At 46.6% G+C, this 22,172-nt stretch overlaps 1 protein-coding gene across 1 annotated transcript in view; it reads right to left on the minus strand.

Moving 5' to 3' along the window:
• Positions 1-3,645: 3,645 nt before the first annotated feature.
• Positions 3,646-22,172, minus strand: part of LOC139276877 (opsin-5-like) — a 57,167-nt gene continuing 38,640 nt past the window's right edge. The window contains exon 7 of the mRNA XM_070894875.1: positions 3,646-4,224. Within this exon, the coding sequence (XP_070750976.1) occupies positions 3,646-4,224 (579 nt within the window). The remainder of the gene's footprint in view (positions 4,225-22,172) is intronic.

Genomic DNA, 22,172 nt, shown 5'->3' on the forward strand with positions numbered 1-22,172 from the left:
AAATATGGAAACCAAAACTGCACACAGTAATCCAGGTGTGGTTGCACCAATACCTTATATAGCTGTAGCAAGACTTCCCTGCTTTTATACTCCATCCCCTTTGCAATAAAGGCCAAGATTCCATTGGCCTTCCTGATCACTTGCTGTACCTGCATACTATCCTTTTGTGTTTCATGCACAAGTACCCCCAGGTCCCATTGTACTGCAGCACTTTGCAATCTTTCTCCATTTAAATAATAACTTCCTCTTTGATTTTTTTTCTGCCAAAGTGCATGACCTCACACTTTCCAACATTATACTCCATCTGTCAAATTTTTGCCCACTCACTTAGCCTGTCCATGTCCTTTTGCAGATTTTTTTGTGTCTTCACACATTGATTTTCCTCCCATCTTTGTATCGTCAGCAAACTTGGCTGTGTTACACTCAGTCCCCTCCTCCAGCACTGATCCCTGCAGCACCCTACATTCCCCACCAGAGAATGAACCATTTATCCCGACTCTCTGTTTTCTGTTAGTTAGCCAATCCTCTATCCATGCTAATATATTATCCACAACCCCGTGAACTTTTATCTTATGCAGTAACCTTTTATGTGGCACCTTGTCAAATGCCTTCTGGAAGTCCAAATACACCACATCCACTGGTTCCCCTTTATCCACCCTGTCCATTACATCCTCAAAGAATTCCAGTAAATTTCTCAAACATGACTTCCCCTTCATAAATCCATGCTGACTCTGCCTGACCGAATTTTGCTTTTCCAAAATCTGGCGCAGACCTGCATAAACCTTTTCTTGCAGTCGCACACCAGCTACGCATTGATGGAAGAATATCCCTTGTAGTTTATAAAACTATGGTGATTGTCCTCGGATTGCTATGTGTGTGCAATCGATGGCACCCTGTACCTGTGGGAATCTAGCCATCACATATGGCCATCACAGGGGAAGAAACTCCCAGCCCGGGCACACAATCGATCTGTCACTAGCCTTATAGATTTATGTGTAGTGGACTGCAAGACACTCGATATGTCTCTGGGAATGCCCTGGAAGGAACCAGAGGCAAAAATACTGAGGACAGTGGTGACCTTCAAAGCAACTGGTAATACATGTCCGCTAGGTCCAGCAGGTAGCAGCTCTTCTGCCGAGAGGTTGCAGATGTTTACCACCACCTGACGTGACAACCTCAGCCTGTGGAAGCAACAACAACTTGTATTTATATAGCACGTTTAATGTAGTAAAACGTCCTAAAGTGCTTCGAAGGAGTGTTATAAAACAAAACTTTTGACACTGAGCCACATAAGGAGAAATTTGGGCAGATGACCAAAAGCTTGGTCAAAAAGGTAGGTTTTAAGGAGCGTCTTAGAGGAGAAAAGAGAGGTAGAGATGCGGAGATGTTTAGAAAGGGAATTCCAGTGCTTAGTGCCTAATCAACTGAAGGCACAGTCACTAGTGGTTGAGTGATTTAAAATCGGAGATGCTCAAGAGGTCAGAATTAGAGGAGTGCATATATCTCGAGCGGGGTTGTGGAGCTGGTGGAGATTAGAGTTAGGAAGGGGCAAGGCCAGAGAGGGATTTGAAAACAAGGATGAGAATTTTAAAATCGAGGTGTTTCTTACGCAGGAGCCAATGTAGGTCAGCGAGCACATGGTGGGTGATGGGTGATTGGGACTTGGTGTGAGTTAAGACATGGGCAGCCGAGTTTTGAATGACCTCAAGTTTATGTAGAGTAGAACATGGAAGGCTTGGGATAGTCAAGTCTCGAGGTAACAAAGGTATGGACGAGGGTTTCAGCAGCAGATGAGCTGAGGCAAGGGCGGAGACAGCTAATGATATGTAGGTGGAAATAGGCGGTCTTAGTCATGGTGCAGATATATGGTCGGAAGCTCATTGCAGGGTCAAATATGACACCAAGGTTGTCAGACAAATGGTAGGAAGAGGGATGGAGTCCCTGGGGACTGAAGACAATGACTTCAGTCTTCCCAATATTGAGTTGGAGGAAATTTCTGCTCATCCAGCAATGGATGTTGGACATGCAGTTTGACAATTTAGAGACAGTGGAGGGGTCAAGAGAAGTGTTGGTGAGGTAGAGCTGGGTGTCATCAGCGTACATGTGGATACTGATGCTGTGTTTTCGGATGATGTCACCAAGGGGCAGCATGTAGATGAGAAATAGGAGGGGGCAAGGATAGATTCTTGGTGACACCAGAGGTAACGATGCAGGGGCGGGAAGAGAAGCCATTGCAGGTGATTCTCTGGCTATGATTAGATAGATAAGAATGGAACCAGGCGAGTGCAGTCCTATTCAGATGGTGGAGAGGCGCTGGAGGATGGACTGATCAACCGTGTCAAAGGCTGCGGATAAGTCAAGAAGGATGAGGAGGGATAGTTTACCTTTGCCACAGTCACATTGATAAGAGCTGTTTCAGTACTGGGGCAGGGGCAGAAATCTGATTGGAGGGATTCAAACTTGGAATTCTGGGAAAGATGGGTATGGATTTGGGAGGCAACAACACATTCATATATTTTGGAGAGGGAAATAAGGTTGGAGATGCGGCGGTAGTTCGCAAGGAAGGAGGGGTCAAGGATTGTTTTTTTTGAGGAAAGGGGTGATGACGGCAGATCTGAAGGGGAGGGGACAGTACCTGAGGAGAGAGAATCATTAACAATATCAGATAACATGGGAGCCATGAAAAAGGAAGTTGGGTGGTCAGCAGTTTAGTAAGATTAGGGTCAAGGGAGTAGGAAGTGGATTTCATGGACAAGATGAGCGTGGAGAAGTCATGAGGTGAGATCGGAGAGAAACTGGAGAAAGATTCAAGTTCAGGGCTAGGGTAGGGGGGGAACCTTAGAAGAAGTTTGGCCCAGTGGGCTAAGGGAAGGAAGGGAAGTGGCAGGGCCAGCTGATCGGATGGTCTCAATCTTAGAGATAAAGAAGTCCATGAGTTCCTCGCACTTGTTGGAGGTGAGTGTGGTGGAGCAGGGTTTAAGAGGACAGTTAGCATTAGAGAAAAGAAGCTGGGGGTTATCTTTGCATTCCAGGAAACAGTTTTGTCAGACGAGAGCAAGACCTAATCATGCTTTATGTGGTCCAGCCAGATTTGGTGGTGAATGGCTAAACCAGTTGTCCACCATATCCGTTCATGTCTGCATCTTTTGGACTGAAGGGAGTGAAGATGTGCTGTCAAACACTTCCATTGCCGGGTTGTGGTTGCAATCTAACAATAACGTATTTGAACTATCCACCCGTCCCCAACCCACCCATTCTTTGGGGTTAAAATTGTCCCCAATGTTCGTGACGTGTTTCATCATATTGCTACACACATGGGGTGAAACTATGCTGTATGATAATAACATACAAACGCAATAACACATTAATAAACCCTGTTTATTTTAGATGGTTAAAATATTCGGACAGAGAAATTTCATGTGATGTGTTAACACATTACTGTGTAAACTTATTCCAAATGTACAGAACTACAGAACTAAAAATTGCAAACTTTTTGACATAACAATTTATACCATCACTTAATTTTCATAAATACCTTATACATCCTCACCATACTGAATAGTCTATTTTGGCACCCTAAGTGTATCTGCACAATGCTTTCAGTGTTCAAGGTGATACAAGATGCAATGACATTTTATCATATCATTATGTTAGATCTTTAGTGAGCTGGGTGGGCTGTGTGTCTATTGCAACCTCAATACTTTCAGTTGGAGATGTCATGCTTCCAGTCAGCATCACAAGTGTAGTTCTGTTCATGGGTCCGTGTGCAGTACTGATAACACTTGGAATACCAGTGCTGGCTTTGGATGTGGATCGTCCCAAACTCTGAGATTTGGGATAGTTACTGAAATATACAAATGTATCAGTGCATGCGTTGCAGGCATCATCCATATCCACGAGTCCTTTTGGAAATTTGGTAGAATCCAAGCTGCCCTGATCACAAACCGATTGTAAAGTGAGGTCTGGCCCACTGCTGCAGGGCCCACGCTGCTTCCTGCACAGATTGAGTAAATGTGCAATGTCTTTGCTTAGAAACTTCCGAAAGTTTGGTTTGAACAGCAGATGGACGAAAGGGTTATATAACGAGGATGATTTTGCAAACATAGCTGACAGAGCAAACGCTAGAGGTTGAACCGTGTCAAAGTTCCCAAATGCTGCCCATATTGCTACAATCGCATACGGAGTCCATGCTGTTACGAATCCAATGCACACAGCAACACTCAACTGTAGAATAACCAAAAGAGAATGGGCACATTATTTTAGTTCATAGTAGTAATGATGGTGACAGAAATGAAGCATTTTTAGTTTAAGATTTAGCATGCTGTTGGCTTCTTTAACTCAGTCACAGTACACATCCATTTTCGTTCATGGACATCCTGTCCCAACTTAATGGTACAATTGTTACAGAATTTTGTCAATTTATTCAAAAATGAATAGGCAGTTATTTAAATCTGATTGGTTACGGTAGCTTTTTTGAAGGCATTTATCAATGTGCCTTGTTTGAATCAGAGAGTCTGTCTTAAGCCTTCAAGAGGAGATAGTCAAGCCAGATAGCTTCCTTAGATGGTGAGAAAAAGCAAGATACGTTACAATATTTCTTGTGTCCTAGACTACAGGAATATCTGAAATGTGGTGAGGGTAGATTTGGCCTTTAATGCCCGGGCATTAAGGATCACCTATGTGGAGTGCAGAAAGAAAAATCTGGCAGGAAATAGAACTCACCTGATTTTTCTTCCATTGAATTTAGTGGAAGGTGTTATATATGTATACTTGTATTTACTCTGTACAGCCACCAGAGGGTTCATCCTCTGGAGTCCCAAGGGATCTCATAATCCCTTAGGAGCACAGGTATTTAAGGAGGCTTCACAGGTTGGAGACCTGCAATAAAAGACTACGGTCACACTTTACTTTGAGCTCACAGTATTCAGTTTGACTCTTTCTCCATACACAACGGAAGGAAAATCCAGCAGTTCTGTAAAGGGGTGCAATTTTCCCTTAAAGATTTTCCTTTCTGCACTCGGCTCAGATAATGCTTAACCCCCAGGCATTAAAGGTAAACATTTACCCCATAGAATTTCGCCCAAAATATCTTCCACGAAGAAGAGTAAGGATAACCCAAAAACAGTAACAGTGATAATATCTGAATTCATGTTTTATGTAGAGGGTGAATACTAAGCATAACTGTGGCTCAATACAACAGCTTTGAGTACATTCTGGTGACAGATGGAACATGCCCGAAAACTCTTTTAATGAGACTATAAACACAAGAATTGTGGCTTTGTTTTGCATTCATTCCATTTCTAATTTAAAATTTTTAGATACGGCAGTACATTTTTTTTGTCAACTTGATACCAAAATCCCTCTTTTTGAACGTGATGCTGGGATGAAGATACTACACTACCAATTTTTTTTTTTAAAGTAAGAATGTTAACAGAGAGGATTCTCTCCTTTGTCTTTACAGAGGTAGAAAAGAGGGTCGGCACACAAAAAAACCCAGCAGCAGAGACGGCCAATCCTCAGCTCCAGTTTCGAGTGTTGAAACAAAGCTTCACACTCTCATTTCATTGAGATGGAAATGTTACAAATTTTGGATCTGCACCAGATATTCTTATGGGTTCAGCATCCTCGATCTCTCCCATGGGTAGATCCACTGCCCCTTGCAATGAGAGTTTGAAGCAATAACAAGAGCAGAATGAAAAAGACAAGGGCCTTAAGATTGTGATGTCGAAGGTGTGGCGGGGAAAGACTTCCATCCAACCGTCTGCTCTAGCACTGACCCCATCCCAAATCCCTGGGACAGGTTCACTGGTACAAAGGGAGTGGGCACCCATGCCATTATGTGCCCTATGGGGGCAGGCAAAGAATTTTTGGGAGACACTTCATGAGAAGGCAGGGCATCATGGCTGACGATCCTGATATTGTTTTAAACTGAGCAAATTGACATTTGCCGACTTCTGACTGCCAATTGGTTGCTTTTTGATTTCAGTAACCAGCAATGTGTGATCCATGTCCATCTGTATGTAATGCAAGAAAGGGAACGTTGGCTGCAGTATGGACACACACTTTATATTGGGGGGAAAAGGGGATGGAGTCAATGGGATTTCTGGTGGGTGATTGGCAAACAGAAGAAGCACCCACCTGATCTATCAGAATTCTACAAAAGGACAAAAAAGAGCAGATTCTGAGTGCAACCAGGTCTTGCCTCAAATTCCTCCCCCATACTTCAACCTAACGTTGCGTTTACGTCACTAGTGGCTAAGGGGCTGAAAGTGCTCCCCACCCCCCACCCCGCCCCGCCGATAATGCGCTGCACTTACCCTGTTTCAACAGTTTCTGCGCCACGGTATGTGTGGTGGCCTCTTGCATGAAATTCCACTCCTTGGCTTTTTTTCCCCCGAGCGTCCCAGAAGTCGGTCATAATGGTGGCAGAAGTTGTGGGCGAGCAGAGTGTCCGCCGCTGTCACTCATCAGCGTAGCGATGATAACATCATCACGGTGTGGCGTCACAATGTCTCTCCCCTTCACTTAAAAGGGAGAGATGCTGCGATTCTTTGTTAGGTCCACTGGGCCGCCAGGGAGGGTTTCGTTGGGGCCAGCAGACTGGCTGCCTGTTGGCGGCCCGGCCGAACCCGGGAGCATAATTGTTGGCTAGACCTGGCAAAAAAAATAAGATGGCGGCCAGGCCAGTAGGTCCTCCCCTTTAATGGCAACTGCATCACCATTTTGCAAGTACTCCAAGCACAGTGCACTGACAGAAAAAGCTGTTGGTGGCACCGAGCAGTGTAAGGAAGATTTTCAACATGGAATTTTGTGTTTGGAGGGGCATGTCGGCGGTGTGCGCTCTGATGATGCACTTAGGACGGATCGGCAGCAGTGGAGCGATAGTGGGGGAAGCAGGTCACCGCTGGGATACCACAGGCGTGGAATTTTCAAAATGGCGGCCATTCCACGAAAAATTGCCGGCCATTGCATTCCGTTGCGTGGCCGCTGATTTCTGGCAGTAACAGGTCCTAAGGGAAGGGGCAATTTCGGCCCCTAGGAGTTTCTAACCAAGTTGTTCTTCACACCCAACATGTCTTTTCTCTTTGCAAATGCTGATTAACTTGCTATGTATTTCTTTTTACATTTGTTTCCATTTTATCATCAGAATATTCCGTTTTCTGTACAGCCTTACTATATAAAAACTGGGAATCCGTTAAAAGCTACCATGGGCCCTGACTTTAACTCCAGGGGGATTCCCCGCCAGGCCTGAGTTAAAATTACAGTCAGGTCTCAATGATGTCATCGGTCTGCCACATAAATATGTAAAGAAGGACCCTGTTAGCTTCGGGCACATGTCCTTGCTGCCTGCTCAGGAGAGCAGGTTAAAATTGCAAATATTGAGATCATGGTGGCTTTCGGACAGGTAAGATTTTAACTGCCCACCCACCAGGTTTCTGCTGAGCGAGTAGGGTTATAATGGGTCTCACAACACTTAAATCCCCACTCTAATCCCAGCCCCGCGAATCCCACAAGTGACTTGTTGTGACTGGGCCTCCTGGCTGGGCCTCCTGTGGCGACTGGGCCTGGCTATCGGGCCTCCACCCCCAACCCCCCCCCCAGCGGCGATCGGAACACCTCCAGCGGCGACAGATGGGCCTCTCCTCCTCGACGGAGTCTGGGCCTCTTCGCCGATGGCTGGACCTCCTGCAGTGACAGGCGAGCTCCTCCTCAACGGCGACCGGGTCGGCTGGCCTCGCCCCCCCCCCCCCCCCTCTTCAGCGATGACTGGAGCTCTCCTTCCCTACCAGCGACCTGGCCTCCTCTCCTCTTCCAGCACGTGGTGAACGTTACCCTGCCTTTCTTGGGCAAAACCACACGATTACCCCACAAAAGACATAACATAGAATATAAGAACATAAGAATTAGGAACAGGAGTAGGCATCGAGCCTGCTCCGCCATTCAGCAAGATCATAGCTGATCTGGCCGTGGACTCAGCTCCACTTACCCGCCCGCTCCCCATAACCCTTAATTCCCTTATTGGTTAAAAATCTATCTATCTGTGATTTGAATACATTCAATGAGCTAGCCTCAACTGCTTCCTTGGGCAGAGAATTCCACAGATTCACAACTCTCTGGGAGAAAAAATTCCTTCTCAACTCGGTTTTAAATTGGCTCCCCCATATTTTGAGGCTGTGCCCCCTAGTTCTAGTCTTCCCGACCAGTGGAAACAACCTCTCTGCCTCTATCTTGTCTATCCCTTTCATTATTTTAAATGTTTCTATAAGATCACCCCTCATCCTTCTGAACTCCAACGAGTAAAGACCCAGTCTACTCAATCTATCATCATAAGGTAACTCCCTCATCTCCGGAATCAGCCTAGTGAATCGTCTCTGTACTCCCTCCAAAGCTAGTATATCCTTCCTTAAGTAAGGTGACCAAAACTGCATGCAGTATTCCAGGTGCGGCCTAACCAATACCCTGTATGGATATTTTGTCTTTACGCCGCAAGAACGGCTTGATATCTTCATGCATCTCAGCTGGGACACTGGACCAGCTCCCATGGAGGAAACAGGTTTTTACAAGGGACAGTATAGGATCCTGGCTGGTCCAGGTCCTGATCTGGTGGGCCGGTAATAGGTGACTTTTTGTTTGCAAGTGCATCCATTACCAAGAGCAAGTCTGCAGGCTGTGCCATTTCCACCCCGGTGGTGGGCAATAGTAGCTGACTGAGGGCATCAACGCAGTTCTCTGTACCTGGCCTGTGGCGAATTACATAGTTATATGCAGACAGCGTGAGCGCCCATCTTTGGATGCGAGCAGAGGCATTGGTATTGATACCTTTGTTCTCTGAGAATAACGATATGAGTGGCTTATGGTCAGTTTCTAACTCGAACTTAAGCCCAAACAGATATTGATGCATTTTTTTTTACCCCGTAAACGCATGCCAGAACTTCTTTTTCAATCATGCTGTAGGCCCTTTCGGCCTTGGACAAGCTCCTGAATACATAAACGACCAGCTGCAGTGTCATCGATTCGTTTGCTTATTGTAACACACACACGACCCCGTATGAAGACGCATCGCAAGCTAGCACTAAACGTTTACAAGGATCATACAGGACAAGCAATTTGTTGGAACAGAACAGATTGATGGCTTTCTCAAAAGCAGTCTCTAGTGATTTCCCCCATACTCGGTCATCTCCCTTGCATAGCAACACGTGTAGAGGTTCTAGCAAGGTATTTAACCTGGGTAGGAAATTACCAAAATAATTGAGAAGTCCCAGGAATGACCGCAGCTCCATCACATTCTGTGGTCTCGGCGCGTTCTTGATGGCCTCTGTCTAGGCGTCGGTGGGTCTGATGCCGTCTGCCGCGATTCTTCTCCCTCAGAACTCGACTTCTGGCGCCAGGAAAACACACTTCGAGCGTTTAACCTGAGTCCCACACGATCTAGCCGACTTAGAACCTCTTCCATGTTCTGCAAGTGTTTGATGGCGTCCCGACCTGTATGTCGTCCTGGAAAACCACGGTGCGCAGAACCGACTTTATTCAGATTCTCCATGTTCCTTTGAAAAATAGCTGCGGCCGATCGAATCCCAAATGGGCATCTATTGTAGATGAACAGACCGTTGTGCATGTTGATGCAGGTGAGGCCTTTCGAAGATTCCGCCAGCTCCTGCGTCATGTAGGCCGAGGTCAGGTCCAACTTGGTGAATATCTTTCCTCCCGCCAGCGTTGCAAATAGATCGTCTGCCTTGGGTCCTGCAGCGAAAAATGGTTAATCGGTACTTTACAGTCCCCGCAAATTTCCGTGCCATTGCCCTTGAGAACCGGAACAATTGGACTGGCCCACTCGTTGAACTCCACTGGTGCGATGATGCCCTCCCGTTGCAGCCTGTCTAGCTCGATCTCCACTTTCTCTCACATCATATAGGGCACTGCTTGTGCCATGTGGTGGATGGGTCGTGTACCGGGAATCAAGTCCCTGAAAAACTTCCGATGCCTGGCTCAAACAACGAAGGGAACTTGCTCAGAACCTGGGTACGTGAGGCATCATCGATGGACGAAAACGCTCGGATGTCATCCCAGTTCCAGCGGATTTTACCCAGCCAGCTTCTGCCGAACAGTGTGCAGCCATCTCCTGGTACAACCCATAGTGGTAGTTCGTGCACTGCTCCATCATAGGAGAATTTTACTGCTGCGCCGCCAATTACATGGATCAGCTCTTTAGTGTAAGATCTCAGCTTGGTGTGAATGGGGCTCAGCTTGGGCCTGTGTGCCTTGTTGCATCACAGCCTGTCGAAGGCCTTTTTGCGCATGATGGACTGACTCGCACCCATGTCCAATTCCATGGATACTGGAATTCCGTTCAGTTCAACTTTTAACATGATCGGTGGACATTTCGTGGTGAAGGTGTGTACCCCGTACACTTCTGCCTCCTCAGTTTGAGTCTCTAGTTCAGCTTGATCCGCCATGGATCAGTCTTCCTCTATAACGTGGTGGTTTGCAGGGTTTGTAGCTCGTCTGCACATTCGCTGGAGGTGTCCCATTGTTCCACAGTCTTTGCACGCATAGTGTTTGAAGCGGCATTGATGGGCTCAATGATCACATCCGCAGCGCCAACAAGGTGTTAACTGCCTCGCATTAACGCTTGATGGCAGACTCTGAGTCATTTGAAGTTGTGCAGCTGCAGGCGTGTACGTTCTGCCATATGCATTCCTGCCTGAAAATGAGGTTACTTTGTGTACAGTACTTGCTGAAACATCTTTTTGCTGCGAGATTTGCTTGGTGTTGTCGCTGGTGGATATAAATGTCTGGACTATCGTTATGGCTTTGCTCAGGTTATGTGTTTCAACAGTCAATAGTTTGCGAAGGATAACCTCATGGCCAATGCCAAGCACAAAAATGTCTCTTAGCATTTGCTCGAGGAGTCCATCAAATTCGCAATGTCCTGCAAGGCGTCTTAGTTCGGCGACGTAGCTCGCCACTTCCTGGCCTTATGACCGTTGACATGTATAAAATCGATACCTTGCCATCAGAATGCTCTCCTTCGGATTTAGGTGCTCCCGGACCAGCGTACACAGTTCTTCATACGATTTGGCTGTTGGCTTCACCGGAGCAAGAAGATTCTTCATGAGGCCATAGGTTGTTGCCTTGCAGACGGTGAGGAGGATCGCCCTTCGTTTGGCAGCGTTCTCATCTCCTTCCAGCTCATTGGCCACAAAGCATTGGTTGAGTCGCTCCACGAAGGCTTCCCAATCATCCCCTTCTGAGAATTTCTCCAGGATACCAAAAGTTCTCTGCATTTTCGTGTGATGGTTCATTATCTCATCACCAGTTGTTATGTCCAGAATAACTTAAGTGATTGAGTACTGTAGACGTGAGTAAGTGTGACCTTAGTCTCTTTATTCTAACTCCAGAGTGTTGGTACAGCATGGGAGGCCTGCTTATATACAGTGCTCCCAAGGGATGCAGGGATCCCTTGGGATTCCAAAAGATACGCCCTCTGGTGGCGGTAGAATGCTGGTTACATAGTGTTGCATACATAACAGTCACCCCGCAGCTTAAAGGTGTGCAGGTAGAGGGAAGCGGGTGACCACTAGACATAGTAAGTGTGCTAGGCAGCTAGCACAAGAGTCCCCCGTGTATCCATCTCGGTTTCAACCAGTATTCATTTCTGACTATCGGTAAGGACGATGGTGCCTCTGGGGAGTGCAGCCAGAGCCAATTCCAAGACACCACGGGTGGCTCAGCTGCACAGGGGGAGGGACGAAGAACAAAAAAGCCCTAGTGATAGGGGATTCTATAGTTAGGGGAACAGACAGGCGTTTCTGTGGCCATGGACGTGACTCCAGAATGGTTTTGCGCCTCCCTGGTGGCAGGGTCAAGGAAGTCACAGAGCGGACGCGTGGCATCCTGGGGGGGTGGGGTGGGGGGGGGGGAGGGTAAACAGCTAGAGGTTGTGGTCTACATCGGGACCAGTAACATAGGTAACATAAGGGATGAGGTCTACAGGAAGAATTCAGGGAGCTAGGAAGAAAATTAAAGGGTAGGACCTCAAAGATAGTAATCTCCGGGTTACTACCGGTGCCACGTGCTAATGAGTATAAGAATAGAAGGATAGAGAGGATGAACACGTGGCTGGAAAGTTGATGTACGAGGGAGGGCTTTAAATTCTTGAGGCATTGGGACTGCTTCTGGGGGAGATGGAACCTGTACAAACCGGACAGGATGCACCTCAACAGCGCCAGGACCAATATCCTCACGGGGAGTTTTGCTAGTGCTGTTGGGGAGAGTTTAAACCAGCTTGGCAGGGGGATGGGAACTTGAGAACGAATTTAAAAGGGAAGGAAGTAAAGCAGAAACTGGATAGCAAGAATCTAGAAAGCAAATCTGTAAAACAGAGGAAACAGGGCTTAGTATGTAGGAAGCAAGGAGGTCTTCCTGTGCTGAATGGTATATACTTTAATGCAAGGAGTATAGCGAATAAGGCGGATGAGCTAAGAGCACAGGTCGACACTTGGGAGTATGACATTATAGCCATTACAGAAACATGGCTGAAAGAGGGGCAGGTTTGGCAGATCAATATTCCTGGCTACAGGATTTTTAGATATGATAGAGCGGGGGGCAAAAAGCGGGGGTTGTCGTGGTACTGATTAAAGAAACTATTACAGCGGTGAGGAGGGATGATATGTTAGAGGGATCATCAAATGAGGCTATATGGCTCGAACTGAAAAATAAAAAAGGGCTGATCACACTGCTGGGCATGTATTAGAATTCTTGAAAATGCATTCAAGAGAACTTTTTTAGTCAGTATGTAGCAAGCCCAACACGCGAGAGGTCTTGGATTTAGTTTTGGGGAATGAAGTTGGGCAGGTTGAAGGGGTATTAGTGGGAGAGCACTTGGGTGCCAGTGACCATAATTCAGTCAGATTTAAGTTGGTTATGGATAAGGACAAGAATAGGCCTGGAATAAAAGTTCCAAATTGGGGAAAAGCTAATTTTGCTAAGTTAAGGAGTGATTTGGCCATGGTGGACTGGAAACAGCTACTTGTGGGTAAATCAGTGTCGGAACAGTGGGAGGCATTCAAGGAGGAGATCTGGAAAGCTCAGGCCAAACATGTGCCCTTAAAGAAAAAGGCTGGGGAAAATAATTCTAGAGCCCTCTGGACGTCTAGGGACTTACGGGGAAGATTAAGAAAAAAAGGGATGCTTATGTCATATTATCAACAGCTAAATACATATCATCTATATAGAAAGTTAAGAGGCAAAATTAAAAAGGATATTGGGAATACTAAGAGAGAGCATGAGAAATTCTTGGCCAGTAAAATTAAGGAAAACCCTAAGATGGTCTATAAATATATTAAGAGTAAGAGGGTAACTAAAGAAAGGGTAGGGCCTATTAGAGACCATGAGGTAATTTTTGTGTGGAGGCGCAAGATGTTGGGAGGGTTCTTAACGAATACTTTGCATCTGTTTTCACAAAGGAAAGGGGCAATGCAGATACTGCTATCGAGGAGGAGTGTGATATTCTGGATCAAATAAATATAGTGAGAGTAAGTATTAGGCCCGGATGAACTGCATCCCAGGCTGTTGAGCAAAGTAAAAGAGGAAATAGCAGAGGCCTTGACCATCATTTTCCAGTTCTTTTTGGATCTGGGCATGGTGCCAGAGGATTGGAGGACTGCTAATGTAATACCCTTGTTTAAGGGAGAAAGGAGTAGGCCAAGTAATTACAAGCCTGTCAGCCTAACCTCAATGGTGGGAAAATTATTGGAAAAAATCCTGAAAGACAGGATAAATCTGCATTTGGAAAGGCAAGGATTAATTAGGGACAGTCAGCACGGATTTTTTAAGGGACGATCATGTCTGACTAACCTGATTGAATTTTTTGAGGAGTTAACCAAGGGGGTCGATGAGGGTAGTGTGTACGATGTAGCATATATAGACTTCGGCAAAGCTTTTGATAAGGTCCCACATGGTAGACTGGTCATAACCCATGGTATACAGGGCAAAGTGTCAAGATGGTTCCAAAGTTGGCTTGGAGGTAGGAAGCAAAGGGTAATGATTGATGGATGTTTTTATGACTGGAAGGATGTTTCCAGTGGGGTTCGGCAGTGCTCAGTACTGGGAACCTTGTTTTTTGTGGTATATATCAACGACTTAGATTTGAATATAGGGAGTATGATTAAGATGTTTGCAGACAACACTAAAATTGGCTATGTGGTTGATAATGAAGAGGAAATTCGTGGGCTGTAGGAGGATAGAAATCTATTGGTCAGGTGGGCAGACCAGTGGCAAATGGAATTTAATTCAGAGAAGTGTGAGGTGATGCACTTTGGGAGGGCTAATAAGGAACGGGTATACATATTAAGCGATAGGCCACTTAATAGTGTAGATGAACAAAGGGACTTTGGAGTGCTTGTCCACAGATCCCTGAAAGTAGCAGGCCAGGTGGATAAGGTGTTTAAGAAGGCATACGGAATGCTTGCCTTTATTGGCCGAGGCATAGAGTATAAGAGCAGGGAGGTTATGCTTAAATTGTATAATACTTTGGTTAGGCTACAGCTGGAGCATTGCGTGCAGTTCTAATCGCCGCATTATAGGAAGAATGTGATTGCACTCGAAAGGGTGCAGGGAAGATTTACTAGGATGCTGCCTGGAATGGAGAATCTTAGTTACGAGGACAAATTGGATAGGCTGGGTTTGTTCTCATTGGAACAGAGGAGGTTGAGAAGAGACCTCATTGAGGTGTACAAAATATTGAGGGGCCTGGACATAGTGGATAGTAAGGGTCTATTTCCATTGGTGGAGGGGTCTATTACGAGGGGGCATAGTTTTAAGGTGGTTGGTGGAAGGTTTAGCGGGGATTTGAGGGGGGGGGGGCTTCTTTACGCAGAGGGTTGTGGGGATCTGGAACTCGCTGCCTGGAAGAGTGGTGGATGCAGAAACCCTCACCACTTTTAAGATATGGTTGGATGGGCATTTAAAGTGCAGTAACCTGCAGGGTTATAGACCTAGAGCTGGTAATTGGGATTAGACTGGATGACCTTTTGTTGGACGGAGCAGCTATAATAGTAAGTACTGCAGGGAAGAGAGTACGGCCAGGGTGATCTCCTGGAATAGTTTTGATCTCCTGGATGGGTCAGAGAGGAATTTCCCCAGATTTTTTATCCCTAAATTGGCCTGGGATTTTATCTGGTTTTTGCCTCTCCCACGAGATCACATGGCTCCAGTTGGGGTGGAGTGTAGCATGTTTTAGTATAAGGGGTGTCTCAGTTGTGGTGAGGCGGATTGGTTGGCTGTGTGCTCTTTGCCTTTCCGTCATTGTTCATAGGTTTATATATAACCTTTCGGGCTGCTGACCAAGGGCCATGTGGCTCTTTGTCAGACAGCGCCGACACGATGGGCCAGAATGGCCTCCTTCTACACTGTAAATTTCTATATTTCTATGTTTCTATGACAAGCTCCCTGCTAGAGTAGAACTAAACTACAGAACCAGTGGGAACCTGTTCAACCTTCGCCGTCTCCAGGCCAGGTCCAAGACCACCCCAACCTCTGTTGTCAAGCTACAGTATTGTCAAGCTACAGTACGCGGATGATGCCTGTGTCTGTGCATATACAGAGGCTGAACTCCAGGACATAGTCGACGTATTTACTGAGGCGTACAAAAGCATGTGCCTTACGCTAAACATCAGTAAGACAAAGGTCCTCCACCAGCTTGTCCTCGCCGCACAGCATTGCCCCCCAGTCATCAAGATCCATGGCGCGACCCTGGACAACGTGGACCTCTTCCCTTATCTCAGGAGCCTCCAATCAACAAGAGCGGGCATTGATGACGAGATCCAACACTGCCTCCAGTGCGCCAGTGCAACCTCCAGCCGCCTGAGGAAAAGAGTTTTTGAAGACCAGGCCCTCAAAGCTGTCACCAAGCTCATGGTCTACAGGGCTGTAGTAATACCTGCCCTCCTGTTATGGCTCAGAAACATGTACAGTAGACACCACAAATCACTGGAGAAATACCACCAACGATGTCTCCGCAAGAACCTACAAATCCCCTGGGAGGACAGATGCAACAACATTAGCATCCTCATTCAGGCTAACATCCCCAGCATTGAAGCACTGACCACACTCGACCAGCTCCGCTGGACAGGCCACATAGTTTGCATGCCAGACACGAGACTCCCAAAGCAAGTGCGCTTCTTGGAACTCCTTCACAGCAAATGAGCCAAAGGTGGGCAGCGGAAACATTACAAGGACATCCTCGAAGCCTCCCTGATAAAGTGCAACATCCCCACTGACACCTGGGAGTCCCTGGCCCAAGACCGCCTTAAGTGGAGGAAGTGCATCCGGGAGGGCACTGAGCTCCTCGAGTCTCATCGGCGAGTGCATGGAGAAATCAAGCGCAGGCTGAGGAAAGAGCGTGTGGCAAACCAGTCCCACCCATTCCTTGCCTCAACGACTATCTGTCCCACCTGTGACAGAGACTGTAGTTCTCGTATTGGACTGTTCAGCCACCAAAGAATTCACTTCAGGAGTGGAAGCAAGTCTTCCTCGATTCCGAGGGACTGCTTATGATGATGATAATCACCGCATGTCTTTAGTTTCACAGCCAGTGCAGTTCATCTTAGTCTGGTTGATTGCACAGTTAAGTGCTTGAAACACAACAAGGAGTCTATGAGTTTGAGCTCCAGGGAGTTTATTGCACAATGTGCCTATGTCAGTTGGGTGTTTTTTATGAGTTTTATCAGTTGCCTGCAAGGTTGTTAAATGGAAGAGCAAAGGCAAAGGATTCTGTCTGGCAAAGAGGAAACTGATATCCTCTGTCATTTAAACCTCCAGCTGGATGAGATGCAGCAGCACAATGCATGTTCATAACCCAGACGTCTTTCTGCCGGTTTGAGGAAGAATATGTGACAACAAGCAATTAATAACGGGAGCAAAATAGAGAGGACATAGAAAGTAATAAATGGCGCTCCCTTTTCAGCCAACAGGAGGCATGCCAAAAGGATTATCAATGCCACTTTTCTTTCTCCTCTTAGGATTTCCCATAATGTAACATTTTATCTATTTGTGAGGCAGCCAAGATAGCAAAACCCATCACAGGTATATGACACATATCTGGCAGCTCTGAAACTCAAATGTACAACTGTCGGTTCATGGATTGAGCATGCAAATTGCTATATTAGTAGGCTATTCGATTACAAGAAAATCAACCTCACTCATGCTGTAGTACTTAGCAAGCAAAGTATGACATTATTACTGTAGTAAATATAATGAACACAGTCTGATGCTAGTTGTCCAACAGAAATGGCATTCCCTGATGGCTCAGTGGTATTATGCAATGTGCTGAGCTTTACTGAGCCACCTGGATCAGGGGGCCCTAGGTTTTACCCTTTGACTTTACACAGCCGATCCACTCTACAGTTGGCTTCAGCGTCCCTTGGTTAGTGGAGGGGTGTGAAATGAGCCAAAGTTCAGCTGTGGGGGCTCCAAATCACAGTCAAATTCAAAATTGGAATACAATGCTGCAAAAAAATATACAACACTAATCACTTCCACTGAAAAATCTGCAATGAAATAATTTATAATTCAAGTAATATTGAATGTGAGGGAGTATAGGTTTTCCTAAGGACATGAAAATGCAATCTGGTCCTTAATCAAACTAATCAAGTTGTTGATTGATTTACAAACTACTATGGGTCCACGATTTCTTCTTTACTTATGACTATACTTACAAACTAATACATTTTGTAGGCCTGCTAGTTATGCAAAATAAATAGAAATGTTTTCTCCACCATTCTGGTGGTATCTGAATAGGGACTAAGGTAAAATATTTTATTAAACTCTGATTTTAATTTTTTTGAATATACAACAGGCCCTGAAAGAACCTAGATGATAAATGTATCATGTCTGTTATGTATGCAACACCTTGGAACCAGCATTCTACCGCCACCAGAGGGCGCATTTGCTGGAGTCCCAAGGGATCCTAGCATCCCTTGGGAGCATTGCATATAAGCAGGTCTCCCATGCTGTGCCAGCACTCTGGAGTCAGAATAAAGAGATTAAGGTCACACTTACTCAAGTCTACAGTACTTGGTCACATTGCTTTATTTGAGACATAACAACTGGCGACAAGTAATAGATAACGAACCATCACACGAAAATGCTGAGAACTGTTGGTATCCTGGAGAAATTCTCAGAAGGTGACGATTGGGAAGCCTTCGTGGAGCAACTCGACCAATATTTCGTGGTCAACGAGCTGGAAGGGAATGTGAACGCTGCCAAACGAAGGGCGATCCTCTTCACCGTCTGCGGCGCAACAACCTATGGCCTCATGAAGAATCTTCTTGCTCCGGTGAAACCAACAACCAAATCATATGAAGAACTGTGTATGCTGGTCCGGGAGCACCTAAATCTGAAGGAGAGCGTTCTGATGGCAAGGTATCGATTTTATACATGTCAACGGTCTGAAGACTAGGAAGTGGCGAGCTACGTCACCAAACTAAGGCGCCTTGCAGGAAATTGAGAATTTTGTGGATTCCTGGAGCAAACGCTAAGAGACTTTTTTGTGCTTGGCATTGGCCATGAGGTTATCCTTCCAAACTATTGATTGTTGAAACACATAACCTGAGCAAAGCCATAATGATAGCCCAGGCATTTACATCCACCAGCGATAACACCAAACAAATTTCGCAATACAAAGATGCATCGGCAAGTATTGTACACAAAGTAACATCGTTTTCAGGCAGGAATGCATTTGGCAGAACGTACATGCCTGCAGCTCATGACCTCAGATGACTCAGAGTCCGCCATCAAGCATGAATGCGAGGCAATTAACACCTTGTTGGCGCTGCGGAGGTGATCATTGAGCGCATCAATGCTGCTTCAAATATTATGCGTACAAAGGCTGTGGAACAATGGGACACCTCCAGCGAATGTGCAGACGAGCTGCAAACCACCACGTTGCAGAGGAAGATCAATCTATGGCGGATCAAACTGAACTAGAGACTCGAACCGAAGAGGCAGAAATGTGCGGGATACATACCTTCACCATGAAATGTCCACCGATCATGTTAAAAGTTGAACTGAACAGAATTCCAATATCCATGGAATTGGACACAGGTGCGAGTCAGTCTATCATGAGCAAAAAGGCCTTCGAGAGGCTGTGGTGCAACAAGGCACAAAGGCTCAAGCTGAGCCCTATTCATACCATGCTGAGAACTTACACTAAAGGGCGGATCCCTGTACTTGGCAGTGTAGCAGTAAAAGTCTCCTATGATGGAGCGATACATGGACTACCATTATGGATTGTACCAGGAGATGGCCCCACACTGTTCAGCAGAAGCTGGCTGGGAAAAATCTGCTGGAACTGGGATGACATCCGAGCACTTTCGTCCGTCGACGACGCCTCGTGTCCAGATTTTGAGCAAGTTCCCGTCGTTGTTTGAGCCAGGCATCGGAAAATTTTCTGGGGCGAAGATGCAGATCCACTTGGTTCCCTGTACATGACCCATCCACCACAAGGCATATGCGGCGCCATACATGATGCAAGAGAAAGTGAAGGTCGAGCTGGACAGGCTGCAATGAGAGGATATCATCACGTCAGTTGTATTCAACGAGTGGGCCAGTCCGATTGTTCCGGTTCTCAAGGGCAATGGCACGGTCAGAATTTGTGGGGACTACAAAGTAACGATTAACCGTTTTTTGCTGCAGGACCAGTACCCGCTACCCAAGGCAGACGACCTATTTGTGCCGCTGGCAGGAGGGAAGGCGTTCACCAAGTTGAACCTGACCTCGGCCTACATGGTGCAGGAGCTGGCGGAATCTTCGAAAGGCCTCGCCTGCATCAACACGCACAAAGGTCTGTTCATTTACAATAGATGCCCGTTTGGGATTCGATTGGCCACGACTATTTTTCGAAGGAACATGGCGAGTATGCTAAAGTCAGCTGTGCACACCGTGGTTTTCCAGGACGATATATTGATCACAAGTCGGGACACCATTGAACACTTGCAGAACCTGGAAGAGGTTCTAAGTTGGCTAGATCGTGTGGACTCAGATTGAAATGCTCGAAGTGTGTTTTTCTGGCTCCAGAGGTCGAGTTCTTAGGGAGAAGAATCGCTGCAGTCAGCATCAGACCCATCAACACCAAGCTGGAGGCCATCAAGAATGTGCCGAGACCACAGAACGTGATGGAGCTGCGGTCGTTCCTGAGGCACCTCAACTATTTTGGTAATTTCCTACTCGGGTTAGCACCGTGCTAGAACCTCTACATGTGTTGCTACGCAAAGGAGATGACTGGTATGGGGGAAATCACAAGAGACTGCTTTTGAGAAAGCCAGAAATCTGTAATGTTCCAGCAGACTGCTTGTTCTGTATGACCCATGTAAATGTTTAATGTTAGCTTGCGATGCGTCTTCGTATGGGGTCAGGTATGTGTTACAAGCAAATGAATCGGGAACATTGGAACCGGTCGCTTATGCGTCCAGGGGTTTGTCCAAGGCCGAAAAAGAAGCTCTGGCATGCGTTTACGGGGTAAAAAAAATGCGCCAGTATCTGTTTGGGCTTAAGTTCGAGTTAGAAACTGACCATAAACGGCTCATATCGCTATTCCCAGAGAGCAAAGGTATCAATACCAATGCCTCTGCTCACATCCAAAGATGGGCGCTCACGCTGTCTGCATATAACTATGTAATTCGCCACAGGCCAGGTACAGAAAACTGCGCTGATGCTCTCAGTCAGCTACCATTGCCCACCACTGGGGTGGAAATGGCACAGCCTGCAGACTTGCTCATGGTGATGGATGCATTTGAAAATGAAAAATCACCTGTTACGGCCCACCAGATCAGGACCTGGACCAGCCAGGATCCTTTACTGTCCCTTGTAAAAACCTGTTTTCTCCATGGGAGCTGGTCCAGTGTCCCAGCGGAGATGCATGAAGAGATCAAGCCGTTCCAGCGGCACAAAGACGAAATGTCCATACAGGCGGACTGTCTTTTGTGGGGTAATTGTGTGGTCTTGCCTAAGAAAGGCAGGGAAATGTTTATACGCAACCTACACAGTACCCACCCAGGCATAGTAACGATGAAAACCATAGCCAGATCTCGTGTGTGGGTGGCCCGGCATCGACTCAGATTTGGAGTCTTGCATGTGCCAATGCAACACTTGCTCTCAACTGAGCAATACACCCAGGGAGGCACGGGTAAGTTTGTAGTCATGGCCCTCCAATCCGTGGTCTAGGGTCCACGTTGACTTCGCTGGCCCGTTTCTAGGCAAAATATTTTTGGTTGTTGTGGATGCTTATTCAAAATGGATTGAGTGTGTAATAATGTCTGTAAGCACGTCCACTGCTACCATCGAAAGCCTACGAGCCATGTTTGCCACGCACGGCCTGACTGATGTACTTGTCAGCGACAATGGGCTTCACCAGCGCTGAATTCAAGGAATTCATGACCCGCAATGGGATCAAACACGTCACATCTGTCCCGTTCAAGCCCGCATCTAATGGCCAGGCAGAATGGCAGTCCAAAACTTGAAACGCATGTCGGAAGGCTCCCTGCAGACCCGCCTGTCCCGAGTCTTGCATAGCTACCACACAAGACCCGGGCTGTTCATGAAAAGGGCACTCAAAACAAGGCTTTCTCTGATCTCCATGATCATGTCGAGGGCAGGCGGCATCAACAAAGTATGTACCATGATTGCGATATTGAAGTCAATGACCCTGTATTTGTACTCAACTGTGGACATGGTCCCAAACAGCTTGCTGGCACTGTCTTAGCTAAAGAAGGGAGTAGGGCGTTTGAGGTCAAACTTGCAAATGGACTAACTTGCAGAAAGCATTTGGACCAAACCAAACTGCGATTCACAGAGAGCCACGAGCAACCTGAAGAGGACACCACCAACTTCGACCCTCCGATACACACACAAGTGGCAACCAACATCACGATTGACCACGACGCTGAACTCATCGTCCCCAGCAGCCCAGCAAGGCCAGCTGCGCAGCAGCCCAGCGAAGGCCCAACTAACTCACCTGCACCTGTGTTTGTACCGAGACGATCGATCAGGGAGCGGAAAGCCCCAGATTGTCTCACCCTGTAAATAAGTGTAGTATTGACTTTGGGGGGGGGGGGTGGAGTGTGATGTTATGTATGCAACCCTATGTAACCAGCGTTCTACAACCACCAGAGGGA

Source organism: Pristiophorus japonicus, chromosome 12, assembly GCF_044704955.1.
Source record: "Pristiophorus japonicus isolate sPriJap1 chromosome 12, sPriJap1.hap1, whole genome shotgun sequence".
NCBI classification, from domain to species: Eukaryota; Metazoa; Chordata; class Chondrichthyes; family Pristiophoridae; genus Pristiophorus; species Pristiophorus japonicus.